Source organism: Lonchura striata, chromosome 18, assembly GCF_046129695.1.
Source record: "Lonchura striata isolate bLonStr1 chromosome 18, bLonStr1.mat, whole genome shotgun sequence".
Lineage (NCBI taxonomy): Eukaryota > Metazoa > Chordata > Aves > Passeriformes > Estrildidae > Lonchura > Lonchura striata.
The window spans coordinates 13013961-13027140 of record NC_134620.1 but is presented as its reverse complement, the minus strand read 5'-3'; the positions used below and the strand labels follow the sequence as shown (position 1 = coordinate 13027140).

General features: G+C 47.1%; 1 protein-coding gene across 2 annotated transcripts in view; it reads left to right on the top strand.

Moving 5' to 3' along the window:
• The window catches only part of SBNO1 (strawberry notch homolog 1), a 31293-nt gene extending 27073 nt beyond the window's left edge, over positions 1-4220 (top strand). For both annotated transcript variants that reach the window (XM_021532761.3, XM_021532762.3), the window contains exon 32: positions 547-4220. In XM_021532761.3, the coding sequence (XP_021388436.1) occupies positions 547-689 (143 nt within the window). In that variant the 3' untranslated portion in view covers positions 690-4220. The remainder of the gene's footprint in view (positions 1-546) is intronic.
• Positions 4221-13180: the final 8960 nt, after the last annotated feature.

The window sequence follows — 13180 nt, the reverse complement described above, 5'->3', positions numbered from 1 at the left end:
TGAATGGCACTTTGACCTTTGAAATAATTTTCGTGGTTTTAGAGCTACTGAAAGTGTGTAAAATTACTTCAGGATGATTGTCTCTTCACTAAACCTCATAGTGAAGCCTTCAAAACAGGGACCTCAGAAACCAAACTCTCCAAATGTTTTCTGAAATGTGGACTTCATGTGGATGTGCCAATATGGCAGCTTCTCTAGTACCAGTTTGCTAGGATGTTGGAAGTAGGTTTTTCTGTGCTTAAACTTTCATGGTGCTGTAACTTCTGTGAGATTAGAAAAGCAAAAATAGCTGACTTCTCATGACAGCAGGTAACATGAGAATAAATTTTGTTGTCAGGCAAAATGAAAACTTCTTTCCCTTGCTTCACAACCTAAAGGATGTGAAGGACTGAGGAGCAGGACTTGCATCTGTGCTGATTAGACCTGACATCAGAACAGTCATTATTGAATGTTGCATAAATTAAAGGGTGGAATCATCAGCCTGAGGTCTTAATGAACACAACCGATGGCGTTTTTATGAAACAATTGATGTGTTGCTGTTCTCAGGTTTGATCATTCCTGCAAATTGTGTGTCGCCCCTCGTGAACCTCCTGTCGACGTCCGACCAGTCGCAGCAGCTCGCAGTGCAGCAGCAGCAGATCTGGCAGCAGCACCACCCCCAGAGCATCACCAACCTCAACAACGCATAAGAGGACAAGCTACAGGTGTTGACTTTGGTGTTTGAGGAAAAGGCTGTAAAAGCATATCACTCGCATAAAAATCAGGGACAGATTCCAAAGAAATATAACTTTTTCAGTTCAGTTGTGTCTCAAATACTTTGGGAATAAAGAGATCTAAAAAGGTTGGTAGAACTGAAAGCCAGCAGCTGTTTATGGTGGTGCATCTGTCTTTCCTTATGCTCTCTGTAGTGCTTCCTGTTTGCTTTTACTTTTGGCCTTTTAAGCTACAAACCACAATTTGTTTGAAAATGCTTGAAAATCCCCAAGCAGGCTTTATTTTTATCTTGTCATACAGTGCTCAGGGTTTAACGCAGTGCATCGATGCCATTGCTGTGGGAGATCTCGAATGCATGTATTGAGTATATATATAGAAAATATATATTGGGTTTTTCTCTTCAATTTGAGTTTATAAAAGCATGAAACCTAGAGGTTGCACATCATGCATTCAGGTTCCTTCCCAGTTTCTGTTTGACAGTGCATGTCTTTGGAAACGGGCATGGACAGCATAAACACACGAGACAGGAATTCAGAGAGAAACGCAATCTTAGTTGTACAGCATTGGTTATTGCATTTTTATAGTGTTTATACCCAGGTGTTGCATTTTTTCTGGTTCTCTCCTGGGACTTATATATTTGAGTCTACAACATGTTCTTTTTTGTGATAAACATCTTAAATTAAAATTAGTTCATTTTTAATGTATTAATGGTATTCCTAATGTGTACTGCAAAGATGGCTGGATGCCTGTTTTCCTTAAATTGAAGCATTTCCTTAATCTGAGGTGGTTATGGAAACTTAAGTGCAAATTCACTTCCATCTCGCATACAATCTTATATTTTTTACTTCATTAACATAATTTAATTTGTCACTTTTAAGATGAAACCTTACTTGAGCTGTAAATTAGAGAATGGGAAACACTTGAGGGTTCCGCTGTATGTGCTGTTTCTGTTATGTTTAATATGTTGTAAGACATTGTAGAGTTTATCTGGAGCTGTTTAAAAGAAATTGTAATGTACAAATGTGAATAGTCACTTATCTATAATATGGGTAAGTTTTGTTTTGCCTATAATAGTAGATGTTTATAAGAAAGTGAAGGACAATGTTTGTCATTTCTTGCTTGCACAGGTTGCACTATTGAAAAATTGAGATTGTATAAACCTGTCCAAAAAACTACAAGATAATCATCTTGTAGATGTCAAATAAAAGTTATTGTACTAACAAGAAGTGGAGTCTTGTTTAGGCAATCACCATATTCCAAAAAAACTAACAAGTCTGTACAATTGGAATTGGACAGGACTTGGCATGTTCCAGGCTGCTCTAACCAGGCTTCTGTCTTGCAGCCCAAATCTCTCGGCTGAACTCGCTAATGAGGCAAGAACTCAACTCTGTCTAAACCTCCGTGTGTATTTTAAGGAAGGCTCAGTTCCAGAGCAGGATGGCTGCAGGTGTGGCACCTCTGAAGCACTTGGTGAGCCACTCAAGGGTCAGAAAGAGTGGGGCTGAAGCAGGGGCTTCCCTTATGGAATTATTGCTCCTGGGGCTCAGTTAATGCTCCCTGTGCCGGCAGCTCAGTGTGGTCACTGAGTGAAGGAAGTTTGCCCAGTTCCCTCAGCCCCAGCCTGAAGTGGTCAGGAGGGATGAATCCCCTGCTCATGCTTGGAGTGACTGGAAATGCAGATCTGGAATAAATCCTGCTGCTCCTCTGTAAATACCTGGGCTGCAGGTGCTCGGTGTTGGGGGATCTTCGGTCTGCTGGGAGCAAGGGAGGGGAGCTGAGCTCTGTCACAGTCCCAGGAGCTGATGCTGCCCTGGCAAACTGGAGCACAGGCTGTGGGGGAGGCTGTTCCTGTGTTCTGTGCCCACCTGGGGATGCATTTGGCACCCATTGCAGGAGCAGGGCTGGGATTTTGGGGAGTGTGTTGACAGATTACAACTGCAGCAGACAGCACACCAAACTGCCAGTAACGACAGGCTCTGTGTGGCTGCTGCTTAATTGTTACTTGCTGTAGAAACTTCTGCCATCTGAGATGATGACATAACATTTTACGTCTTGATCCTCAGTAAAATAGTTCTGGGAGTGGTAGATTCACAGTTAGTGATTTTCTTTTTAATATTTTTTCTTAAATAGTTATTTAAATATACTCAGTTCCTAAGTGCTCTTCTCAGCCCGGTGTGCTCACTTTGATTGTTGGGATGAGCAAATCTCATATTCCCTGTATTGATGAACAAACAGCACTATTTTGCTTCAACCTTTTAAACTTCCCATGGACTTGTGTCCCCTGGAGGGGAAAAAAAACTGACAGTACTTCCAAGATCCATAAGAACTGTTCCTGTTCTAGAAATCCATTCCTCTACTTGCTCTTCTTTGCCTGCTCCCTGCTCCTTGCAGCATCACTGCCTTGGCTTTGCCATCCACTTATTAACACAGCTGCAACCACGGCTCTGGACTGTTGTAACAACTTGAAAATTAACATTGGAAAAAAAAAAGAAAACTGCCTTCAAGCCACAGCAGTATTTTCTCTCTTGAAAATTCCTACTTGGTGCTTGGGGTGTGGATTTTGGCATTTGTTCCCTGCATGAGCTGCTGATACAGCTTGGGGAGAAAGGGAATATAAATTGCCCTGGATGGGGTAAGAACAGTGACTGGTGTCCCTTTGTAGCACTGCCTGTGAGACAGACATCCTCCTGGGGAGGAAAAAAAGACCAATTATTAAATCATAAATTACCAGGTCAGCCAAGGGTGGTCTCTGTATTTTCCTGCTTGTGGGATATTGATCTTCTTTGTACAAAATACAAAAATGCTTTGTACATCTGAAATGGATATAAAACCTATAAATGACAGAGGGCTCTGGTCACAGGGGCAATGCCAGGTGCAAAATGGCAGCAACTTCTGTACTGTGTGGATTTTGGAATTGTGCTGCAGAAGGGGAAGGTACATATTTGAGTTGATTTGGGAACTGAAAACCCAAATTCTTGGTTCTTTTTTCTAACTGTCCCTTGACAGCAACTAAATTGTGACTTGTTAACTAGTTTGATAATTAAGATATGTCTGGCATGATAAATGCAATTATAACCCCCTGAAAAACTCCTTGCACTGCAAGTATTCCACTTTTTTCCTGTGTGGCTCATAGGGATCACACTCCTCTTGTAAGGACTTAAATTTCCCCAAAGATGCAAGTTCTCTGTTCCATGTGTAGTATTTTCTTTGTAAATGGAGAAATCTCTGCAACCTGTAAACGCTTGTTCAAGTGAATTATCAAGGGGTTTTGTATTTTTCTTTTGTGTTTGGAATAACTTCAGTCGGCTCCCAGCGCAGTCTGTACATAAATAGAGCCTGTTTGTATATAGAGGTGTTAAAGGCTACTGAATTATTGAATGTAAATAACTCTTGTTTTCCTCTGTGGTTTTTTCCTTCATGACCTTCCCAAGATGTATTCCTATTTTCTCAACCTGCCACATGGGCAGCTTGTGTGTACTTTGAAATATATATAGAGCATATATAAACCTTCCAGGGTGTGTGTGTACATTGTAGATGTTATGTTGTCATCTTTTTTTTTTTTTTCAAAACTCTGTTGTCTGTCTCCCATGATCCCTTTGATGCTCTGTGGGTTTATTCTACATTTTCAGTGTAAAATGCATTCCCTTGAGAGAAATGGACCCAATGTCTTTCAGTGATGCATGTTCACTTTCACAGAAAGTGCCCGTATCACAGAAAAAAATATTGAGTTTTTGTGCAGATTGTTTCCTTTAGTCTTTTCAGTATTTCAGAACTTGAGCTTTAATCCTAGAAAAGTTTCTATTTTCTTCCACCTATTGGTATCCCCAGCCATGCATTTAGTGAACTCCAAAAATCAGAGTTCTAGAATTAAGTTCTAACATATCAAAGTCTATTACTGCCTTTATATTAAATGTGAACTGTCTTAAAAGTGCTCTGGAATGGCAGTGATTGAGAGCAGAAAAGATGTGTCTATTGTAGCATTTTCCTGGGAAAATGTTGAGCTTCCTGTCATGTCTAAATGTGCAAAATGAACATAATGAAACTTTCTTACCTTGGGGAAAAAAAACAGTGCAGATTTTTAATTGCCAGGTAAAAATAATATATTTCTATCGAAGTTAGAGATGAGTAAGAAATCCCATTAATTGTTTGTCTCTTAATTATCCCTTGAGCTTCCACAGCTGTCCCGTGGGTTTGGCCCTTCCCCAGCTGCAGCGAAGCGCTGTGGCCGTGCAGTTGTTCCCTGAATAAAGTCTGAGCCAGGGTGAGAACTGTGCAGCTGCAAAGAGCAACCAAATGCTGCTGGTAATTTCTGTGGTCACCGTGAGCTTGAAACGGGGAACGCTGAGAGCGGAGGGGTGGCGGTGCCCACGCTGGCAGCTGCAGCCTCTGCTTCCCTGAGGGTTGGCAGGAGGGGAGTGCCACGAGCAAAACCTCGGGCAGCAGCGTCGGCCCCGGGTGCTCCTTCGGTTGTGGAATGAGTTGGAAAAGCAGCAATTCTCTTCTTGGGGAGAAGAACGGGGAAGAAAAGGCTGTAAGGTGCTGTTTCTCAGCCCCGCTTAAAAGCTCCTGCTGAATAGAGTGAGATGTAAAAACCTGCAGAGAACTTCCTGGCTCTGATGTGCTTTGCTCTTTCTTTATTGGCCCAAAATAATTTTTGAGTGAAAGGGGATTTTGAGGCACCACTAAGATTCAAGAATAGGAACTGGACAGGGTTAAGCTGAGGCCAAAACTCGTGGAAGAAATGCCTGCTGTGTCCTGCACCAATATCCAGGATTCTGTGAACCTGGCATCCTGTGTGTGAAGGACGCCGAGTTGTCTGGGTGGGAGCTCAAAGTAAAGCATTTGGTGCACTTAAACAGGCAGCTGAACCAAAATCCAGGAGTATGTTCAGATCTAAGTGATGTCCTGCAGTGTCAACACCTGAACCGACGTGTGTTACATTTTATTTTGTAAGAGCTGACTTTGGTTGGTGTCTCTGAACTTAGCTGTGCTTAGGGCATCACTTCAGTGACAGGGGCCTCTGTGGAGGAGTAGTTTCCTACACTTAATTTGTACTGGGAAGGATAAAGAGACATTTCTGCTGCCATTTCTGATGCCATATATATTTATATGTATCTTTCTGTCTTGGAGAAGATAACCAGGAAAATGCCAGCTTCCTTGCAGTCACAGAATTGCATTTTTATTTGCCAAGTAATTTGATTTATTTTTCAGTCATTGACATATTGAGTTTTGTTGGAGGTGGGTGTTCACTGCCTCAGCACCCCAGCCCTGCAGTAACTCGCTGGGAAACTGCTCTGCACAAAGGATACACTGATTATTTTTGAGTAGGGCTTTGCTATTAGTGCTTGTTCAGTCTCCACCTTTAGTGGTCCAAGGTGACAGAACCCCAAAGCCACGAAGGATTTCAGCTGAGCTGTGTGAGGTGTTTTTATTGCCTGCCCTAATGGGAACCTTTGCCAAGCTGAAAGCCTCCATCCTGCAGCCTGGGGTTGTGCTGTGTCCCAAATGTCCCCAGAGCAGCAGGACTTGGAGTGCCTGGCAGTAAAACATCAGCAGTGTTTGGAAAGATTTATACCCCCAAAGATGACAAACAGAAACATGATGGAGTCTGTACTCAGTTCTTTCTTTCTTGGTAAAATAAATGTTAAATAAATTAAACTGACTGCTACTTAGGGATTTTTTTTCCTTTCCCCTTTTAATTTTCTGTTCTGGAGCTTGCCCACAGAGATGCTGGAATGGCTTTCAGCAGCACATCTACATCTATTAAACACACTCCTTGTCACACCATTTTAGGATCCCTCAGACTAGCAGAAGTCATGTTCTAGTGATCCAAACAGCTTTTCTTTGAATCCTGGCACTTAACCTGGTTAATGTCACTGGTAAATCAAACTGGTTTTATTGGTAGTTAAGAGCAGACTCACAATGTTCTCAAAATGCTAATTGTGTTGGGCTTAAAAAAGAGAAGAGGTTTATAAAAACTATATCAAGATTGGAAAATATCAACTTCATATTTTATGCATATTTTATGCAAAGTATGAAAATAGTTTTCCTTTATCTAAAGAGTTAGTCTGGAGTAAACAGACTAATCTTAGTTTTGTACATCATTTAACATTGACTTTTATTCTCATTTTCCCCAAATATGGAAAAGTGATTATGCCAAGATCTCAGCAATAAATGAAGATGCCCAAACCTCAGAAATTAATTATTCATTTTCACAAAGCAGTAGACTTTGTTCTGTATGTAAGGGAGAAATTTCTTAAGAGAGGTTTTGGTTGGCTCCTTTCCAGCATGTAAATAATACACCTTAAAAATGCCAGCGAGGCAGCTCGGGAGCTGACAGCCTCTTCCTTTGGAAGTCCAGATCTGGCCTGTGTGTGTTCCTTCCACGTTTATGAAGTGGAAGAACTGACTTTGCCTGCTAAATGCACAGTGAATTGCAGGGCATGAAGCAGAGCTCTGTACTCAGAGCGAGTTCAATCCTAAACCAGGGTGCGAGTGACTGAATCCCTCCTGGGTAAGGTCTCCCCTCACGTTCCTTGCAGGGAATACAAACATGGAGCAATGGAATGGTGACGATCTGAGCCTGCACAGTTCCCAGTGTCACCTCTCCGTGTGGAATCCTGGCCTTTGGGACGGGGCAGAGCTGCTCTGTGCAGGCAGCCCTTGGGATCGGGACCTTCCTGGCGACAGCTCCTGCCTGCTTTAGGGAGTGCCCCCCAGTTGTGCTGCCCCAGCTCAGGCTGAGCCCACGCATCCCCCTGGCCCTCTGCCGGAGCACAGCCCTGCCTTCGTCCCCTCTCTTTGGCAGGAGAAAAGCCCACGGGCTCCTGGAGAGGGGAGGCTCCTGCCGAGGATGCCAGGGCCTGGCCTGGCCCCCGCAGCCGCTCTGGGGCCTCGGGCTCTGCCCTGGCCTCGTGGCTCGGCCGCGGTGTTTGATCGCTGGCGGGGCTCGGCCTGGCACTGCGCTGTTCAAATTCCCGACCGAGCCAGCAGCAGCGCCTGCCAGGGCTGTAAATCCTTCACATCCGGGATTGTCGCTGCCTTTCTGCGCTCACGGAGCACGGGGGCACAGCGAGGCGGCTGCCAGGCTGCAGAACCTGCCGGGGCAGCTGCGTGGGGAGCACCCTCAGCGTGTCCCCTCCAAAAGGTCTGGGGAGCACCCCATGGCCTCCCCTTTTTGCTTTTGTCGGGGGAAGAATGGGTTTTGAGGCAGTGTGCCAGGGCAGGAGGCTGCTGTCACTCTTCAGGTAGATGTTCAGGCAGAGTTTGATCTTTTGGCTCACTGAAAATACTTTGGTTTTAGCATCATCCTGTCCCATTGCCTCCACTGGGAGAGGGGATTTGCACCGCAAGACTCTGCACCCATATTCCCACGGAGCTGGGCACAGAGGCTTCACACCACGGACACCAGCTTGGCAAGAGATGTCAGGGCTCTCCCTTCTGCTCTGAGCAGTGTCCTGGGGCAGGAGCTCAGCAGACGTGTTAGACTCATCCTGGCAAAAGCTGTGTCTGGGCTGTGGGCTGGTGAGGGAAGGAAGTGCTGTGCCCAGCAGCGCCAGCCGAGGGCTGTGTGACACCGGCAGAGACACTCGGACTGTGCTCTCCTGTCACCGTGATTTACCTCCTGCTTTTCCTCCTTCCCCCTTCACCCTGCTCTTCTCTCCCCCGCCAACTCTGAGTTGTTGTGAAGCTCCACATTCCTTTCCTCACAGTCATTTCCATTTTCCAGCCCTGGGCTTTGCTTTCACTCTCTCCTCCACTTCCTTTGCTCAAATGACCAGTAACAAAGCAATTAGGGATGCTCCCGTCAGGCTGCACAGTTGGTGCTACGAGGAGGCTCCGAGGGACAGAGGTGTTTGTGCTTCTGATTGTTTCAGACATTTGACACTGGTCAGGTGATGCTTGCTTTGCACTCAGGAGGTTTTCTGTGGGGCTTAACCCCAGTGTGTCTCTTCAAACTGTGATTTGAACCTGCAGCTCTCCCAGGTGCCACGTGGATGATTATTTCACATGGACAGGGGTGTGTGACACCAGCCTGCCTCCAGGAAGCACTCCAGGCGAGCCAACACTCAGCTTTGCTGCTGTGGATTCCGGCGCTGCCAGACGCAGAGCAGGTTCAGGAGCTTTCCCAGACAGGGCTGGGATGAAAGCAAGTCTCAGAACCTCCTCTGCCCCAGCCAAAGGGTGGGGTATTCCCTGCCCCGGGCCCACAGCAGCGCGGGGAGGGAGGCAGAGGAGGGCCGTGCCGCAGCCCGGCAGTGCCAGCTCACTCCTTGGCACAGCCTTCAAGGGCTCAGGAGTGGGAGGGAAGCAGGAGTCCAGCCCACAGGGCAAGAAGGGAGAGTCCTTCCAGGCAAACTGAAGGAATCGGGCAGGGTGGAGCACTCATTTGTCTGGAAAGATGATGCAGAGAAGCTCTCTAATGTGGGCATAAAGTGATATTCCATCCCTGCGAGCAACAGCAAGAAAGGAGGAGCCCCTTGGCCCAAGCCCCACCATCAGCCCAGCTGCCTGTGCCCTGTGCCCAGCAGGGCAGGGAGAGTCCTCTCCTCTCCTCTCTCCTCTCCTCTCCTCTCCTCTCCTCTCCTCTCCTCTCCTCTCCTCTCCTCTCCTCTCCTCTCCTCTCCTCTCCTCTCCTCTCCTCTCCTCTCCTCTCCTCTCCTCTCCTCTCCTCTCCTCTCCTCTCCTCTCCTCTCCTCTCCTCTCCTCTCCTCTCCTCTCCTCTCCTCTCCTCTCCTCTCCTCTCCTCTCCTCTCCTCTCCTCTCCTCTCCTCTCCTCTCCTCTCCTCTCCTCTCCTCTCCTCTCCTCTCCTCTCCTCTCCTCTCCTCTCCTCTCCTCTCCTCTCCTCTCCTCTCCTCTCCTCTCCTCTCCTCTCCTCTCCTCTCCTCTCCTCTCCTCTCCTCTCCTCTCCTCTCCTCTCCTCTCCTCTCCTCTCCTCTCCTCTCCTCTCCTCTCCTCTCCTCTCCTCTCCTCTCCTCTCCTCTCCCCGAGGGGGCTTTGTAATTTTTTTTGCCAGTACTTACCAAGCAAAACGAAGCGGTTTCATTTCTACTCTAATACTTCTTTGCTGGTTTTCATTGGAATCTGGGCTGGTTTTGATATTGGTGCCTGGTGCTTGTTTGCCTGGCAAACTGCAAAGAGGAAAACTTTCATTAGAGAGATTCCAGGCCTGTGCTTTTGTGGCTGCGGGCTTGGAAACTTCTCATTCCTCCTCCGTGGTCCTCCAGGGAGACCTCCAGCCAGAGCAGGAGCGAGCAGGCTCTCTACTCACGCTGTCTCAGAGGTAAACCCAGAGCACCACCAAGGCCTCTTTATCTTAAACATTCCCAGCCCCTTTGACAGCTTTGCAGGTGCTATTTGCCTTTTCTCTGCTGGGATGCCACACCTCGGAGGCCGAGCGTCCCCCTCGGAGATGGAACGGGCCTGGAGTGGGCTGCTCAGCCCATAGGGCAGCACCCGTGCGGCGATGCGGAGCAGCTGTCTGCCTGGCAGGGCTGCTCCGCTTGGCAGCCAGACAAAGGACTCAGGAGCAGGAGGAAAACAAGGCTGGGAGGGAAAGTCGCTCCAGATAATACGGCATCTGGCCCTGGGAGGAACCATCTCCAAGTGGGGAGCAGGGCTAGACTGGGAAGAAGTTTGTCAGGGAGGATTTAAGGGGGAAAGCCTGGCTGGAATAGGAATCCACCTGAAATTGGGTTTCCACCTGAAATTGTTGCAAGGATTTCCTGGGGCCTGGCTCTGGACACGGTACCACAGCCCTCCTTGTAGACAGTCTCAGAGGGCTCTTTCCCCTGGAGGGGAGCAATCCAGAGCTTCCAGGGGGATTTTGAGGTGTAAGAAGGCAACAGGGTGGAGCTGGGAACATGTATTTTTATTCAGGATTAGATTGGTTTTGTGCATTTTGGTGAGGATGGGGCAGCAGGCAGCAAATATCAGCCAGAAAAGGCAGATCACAGAGGAGGGACTCCGAGGGCTGACAGCTTTCTCTTGGGAACAAAAAAAGCACGAGGGAAACTTAGTAGCATCAGCAGGAAGCAGTTGTGGGGAACAGAGACAGGAATGGAAGGAGCTGTAGCAAAGCGATAAGAAAGGAACAGCACTGATGCCAAAAAAAGCATAAAATGCACAATTTTCCTTCTGTGCCAGGGTCCCAGACTGCCCCAGGGGCTTGCTGGGTGTCCTGGGGAAGGAAGGGTTCTGCACCAGGAGCTGCTGGCTCATTACAATCCCAGTGAGAAAGGTACTCAGCTCTGCAAAGCATCTTTGAAAATGCTGTTTGTTAAAGCTGACACTCACATGCCTCTATCACGCTTTCCACAGAGGTTAAACCTTGCCTTCACTCAAGACTTAAAAAGCTTAATTTTCAGTCTAGGCCTACCAGAGGCTTTTCATTTTGTGTAGCACCTGATCGGTTTGGAGACTCAAAGATTAAACTGGTGCTCATCAACTTGAAGCTGCATCTGTGGTTATTTTATGTACGAGGCTGGATCACCAGAAATGTGAGGATAAGCATTTGAATATAAACTCCCTCTAGGAAAAGGAACAAACTTCCCACTTCTTTCCCCTTGGTGCTACATGGGGCTCTGTGGTGGGTAAAGGACAGTTAGAATATCCCCAAGTCACTCAATTAATTAAGCCTGATAACAATTAATTACATTAAAATTAATGCGCAAATTTAATGTTTTACACATGTCAAAGACATGCCAGGAAAAAAAGAGGGTCTTACTGTGCCATCTTTAATTCTTTTCATTGTTGGTTTAACCCAAGGTGATAAGGAACAAGCCTAGTTTGTGCTCCTCATTTGCAGGTCCCCATGAGTGTTACAGCACGGCTCTGTGATGACTATTTCGTTTTGTTTCCAGATAAAAGGGGACAAACAAGTTTGTTTCACAGCATGGCCCACGGCCCTGTGGCAGAGCTGCCAGCACCTTCCAACATCCCACTTTGCATGTGTATTCCTTACACCCTCGCCCAGGGCCATGGCACCGACCCACAGAGCTTTGGAAAGGGAAAACCTCCTTCAAATCAGTCACAGCGCTGCCTAAGCAGGGGCTGGAGGCAAACTCTGTGGAAATATTGGCTGCTCAGTATTCCCAGTGGTTTGGGAGGAGCAGAGGTGAGGAAGTCAAACCAGGAGAGGGAAAAGAGAAAATAAAATACCAAGAGAAGAAAGGGGAGGGGAACAGAGTGAATGTTGCAGATATTGCACAACTCAGAAGAGGCAGCTGTACCTGGAAAATACATCATCAGTGCTTCTTGTAGTGGCTGAAGAGACAGGCACACATTCCTGTCCATCCTCTCTTGTGGGAAAACAGCAGTTCACACGTTTATTTTTAAGTTGCATTTTAGCGTGCAGCAGGCTTGCAAATGTCACCTGTGTGATAAAATGGCTCTGCTGTGTTTCCTGCTCTGTGACTTGGCCACTTGGTGATGAAGAGCTGCTTTTGCTGTCAGCGAACACCACCGAGCCATCAGGCTGCAGAGCAGGGACCTGCAGCTTGCTGCACACAGCCTGGGAGCTGGAGCTGCCACACTCGAGGCACAGTTTGCATGTGCAGAGCACAACTCCAGCGGTGCAGCCCAGCTTGGGCCATCAAACAAGGTGAAACCGCCCCTCCAAGGGAGCTCGACTCTGTGGTCACCCTGCTGAGCAGCCAGCCCAGGGCCCGAGCACGACAGTGGTTTTGTTCTTGTGGCCACACCTGGTTCAGAACAACTGCAGTGAGCCCTCAGAGCACACGGCAGATGGGAAGAACTTGCAGGTACTTCCTACCCTGCAGTGAGTGCCAAAAAAATAGAGTAAATTAATCTTAAATAGAGTCTGAGGCCGAGCAGTAAGTTTGTCCTTTATCAGGGTCTTGTGTCTTGTGCCACCACTGCTACCTGTGCCCAGAAAACTGCAGAGCAAACATCAGATACCCAGATCTGACACTGCTGGGCTCCTGCTTACAGGACAAATGATGCTGCCCTGCATGCCTGAGCATCTCAGCAAGCCTGGCCCTCACACCTTGCTCCAAAGATCACAGTGCCTTGTGCTGAAGGAAGAATAATCTTTACAGGACTTTTTCCACATCACCCTGCCTCCCCCTTGGAATATTGTAAATTTTGGAGCTGTCTTTATAAAACGCAAGCAAAACACAGGGGATCTTGTTCTTCACAGTGTTGCTCTGAGCACAGTTTTGTAGAGTTGGTGTAAAGCCGTGAAAAACACGGCAAGCTCGGAGTGTTCCCATTTCTCACTCACTTGGTGTGACTGTAAACAACCACATGATGGAAAATCCCGGAGCGGTGTGCAGGACTTTGCTGGCCTTCCAGGATTCAACAGAAAGGCTGTTATTTACAAATCTGGAAGTGAAGCTTTAGGTTTGCAGAGTTCTCACTCACACGGTGAGGGTTTACCAGTGCAGTCTTTCAGGGCTCTAAGAAGAATTACACAGTTGTAATCACAAGCACCAATGTGAAACT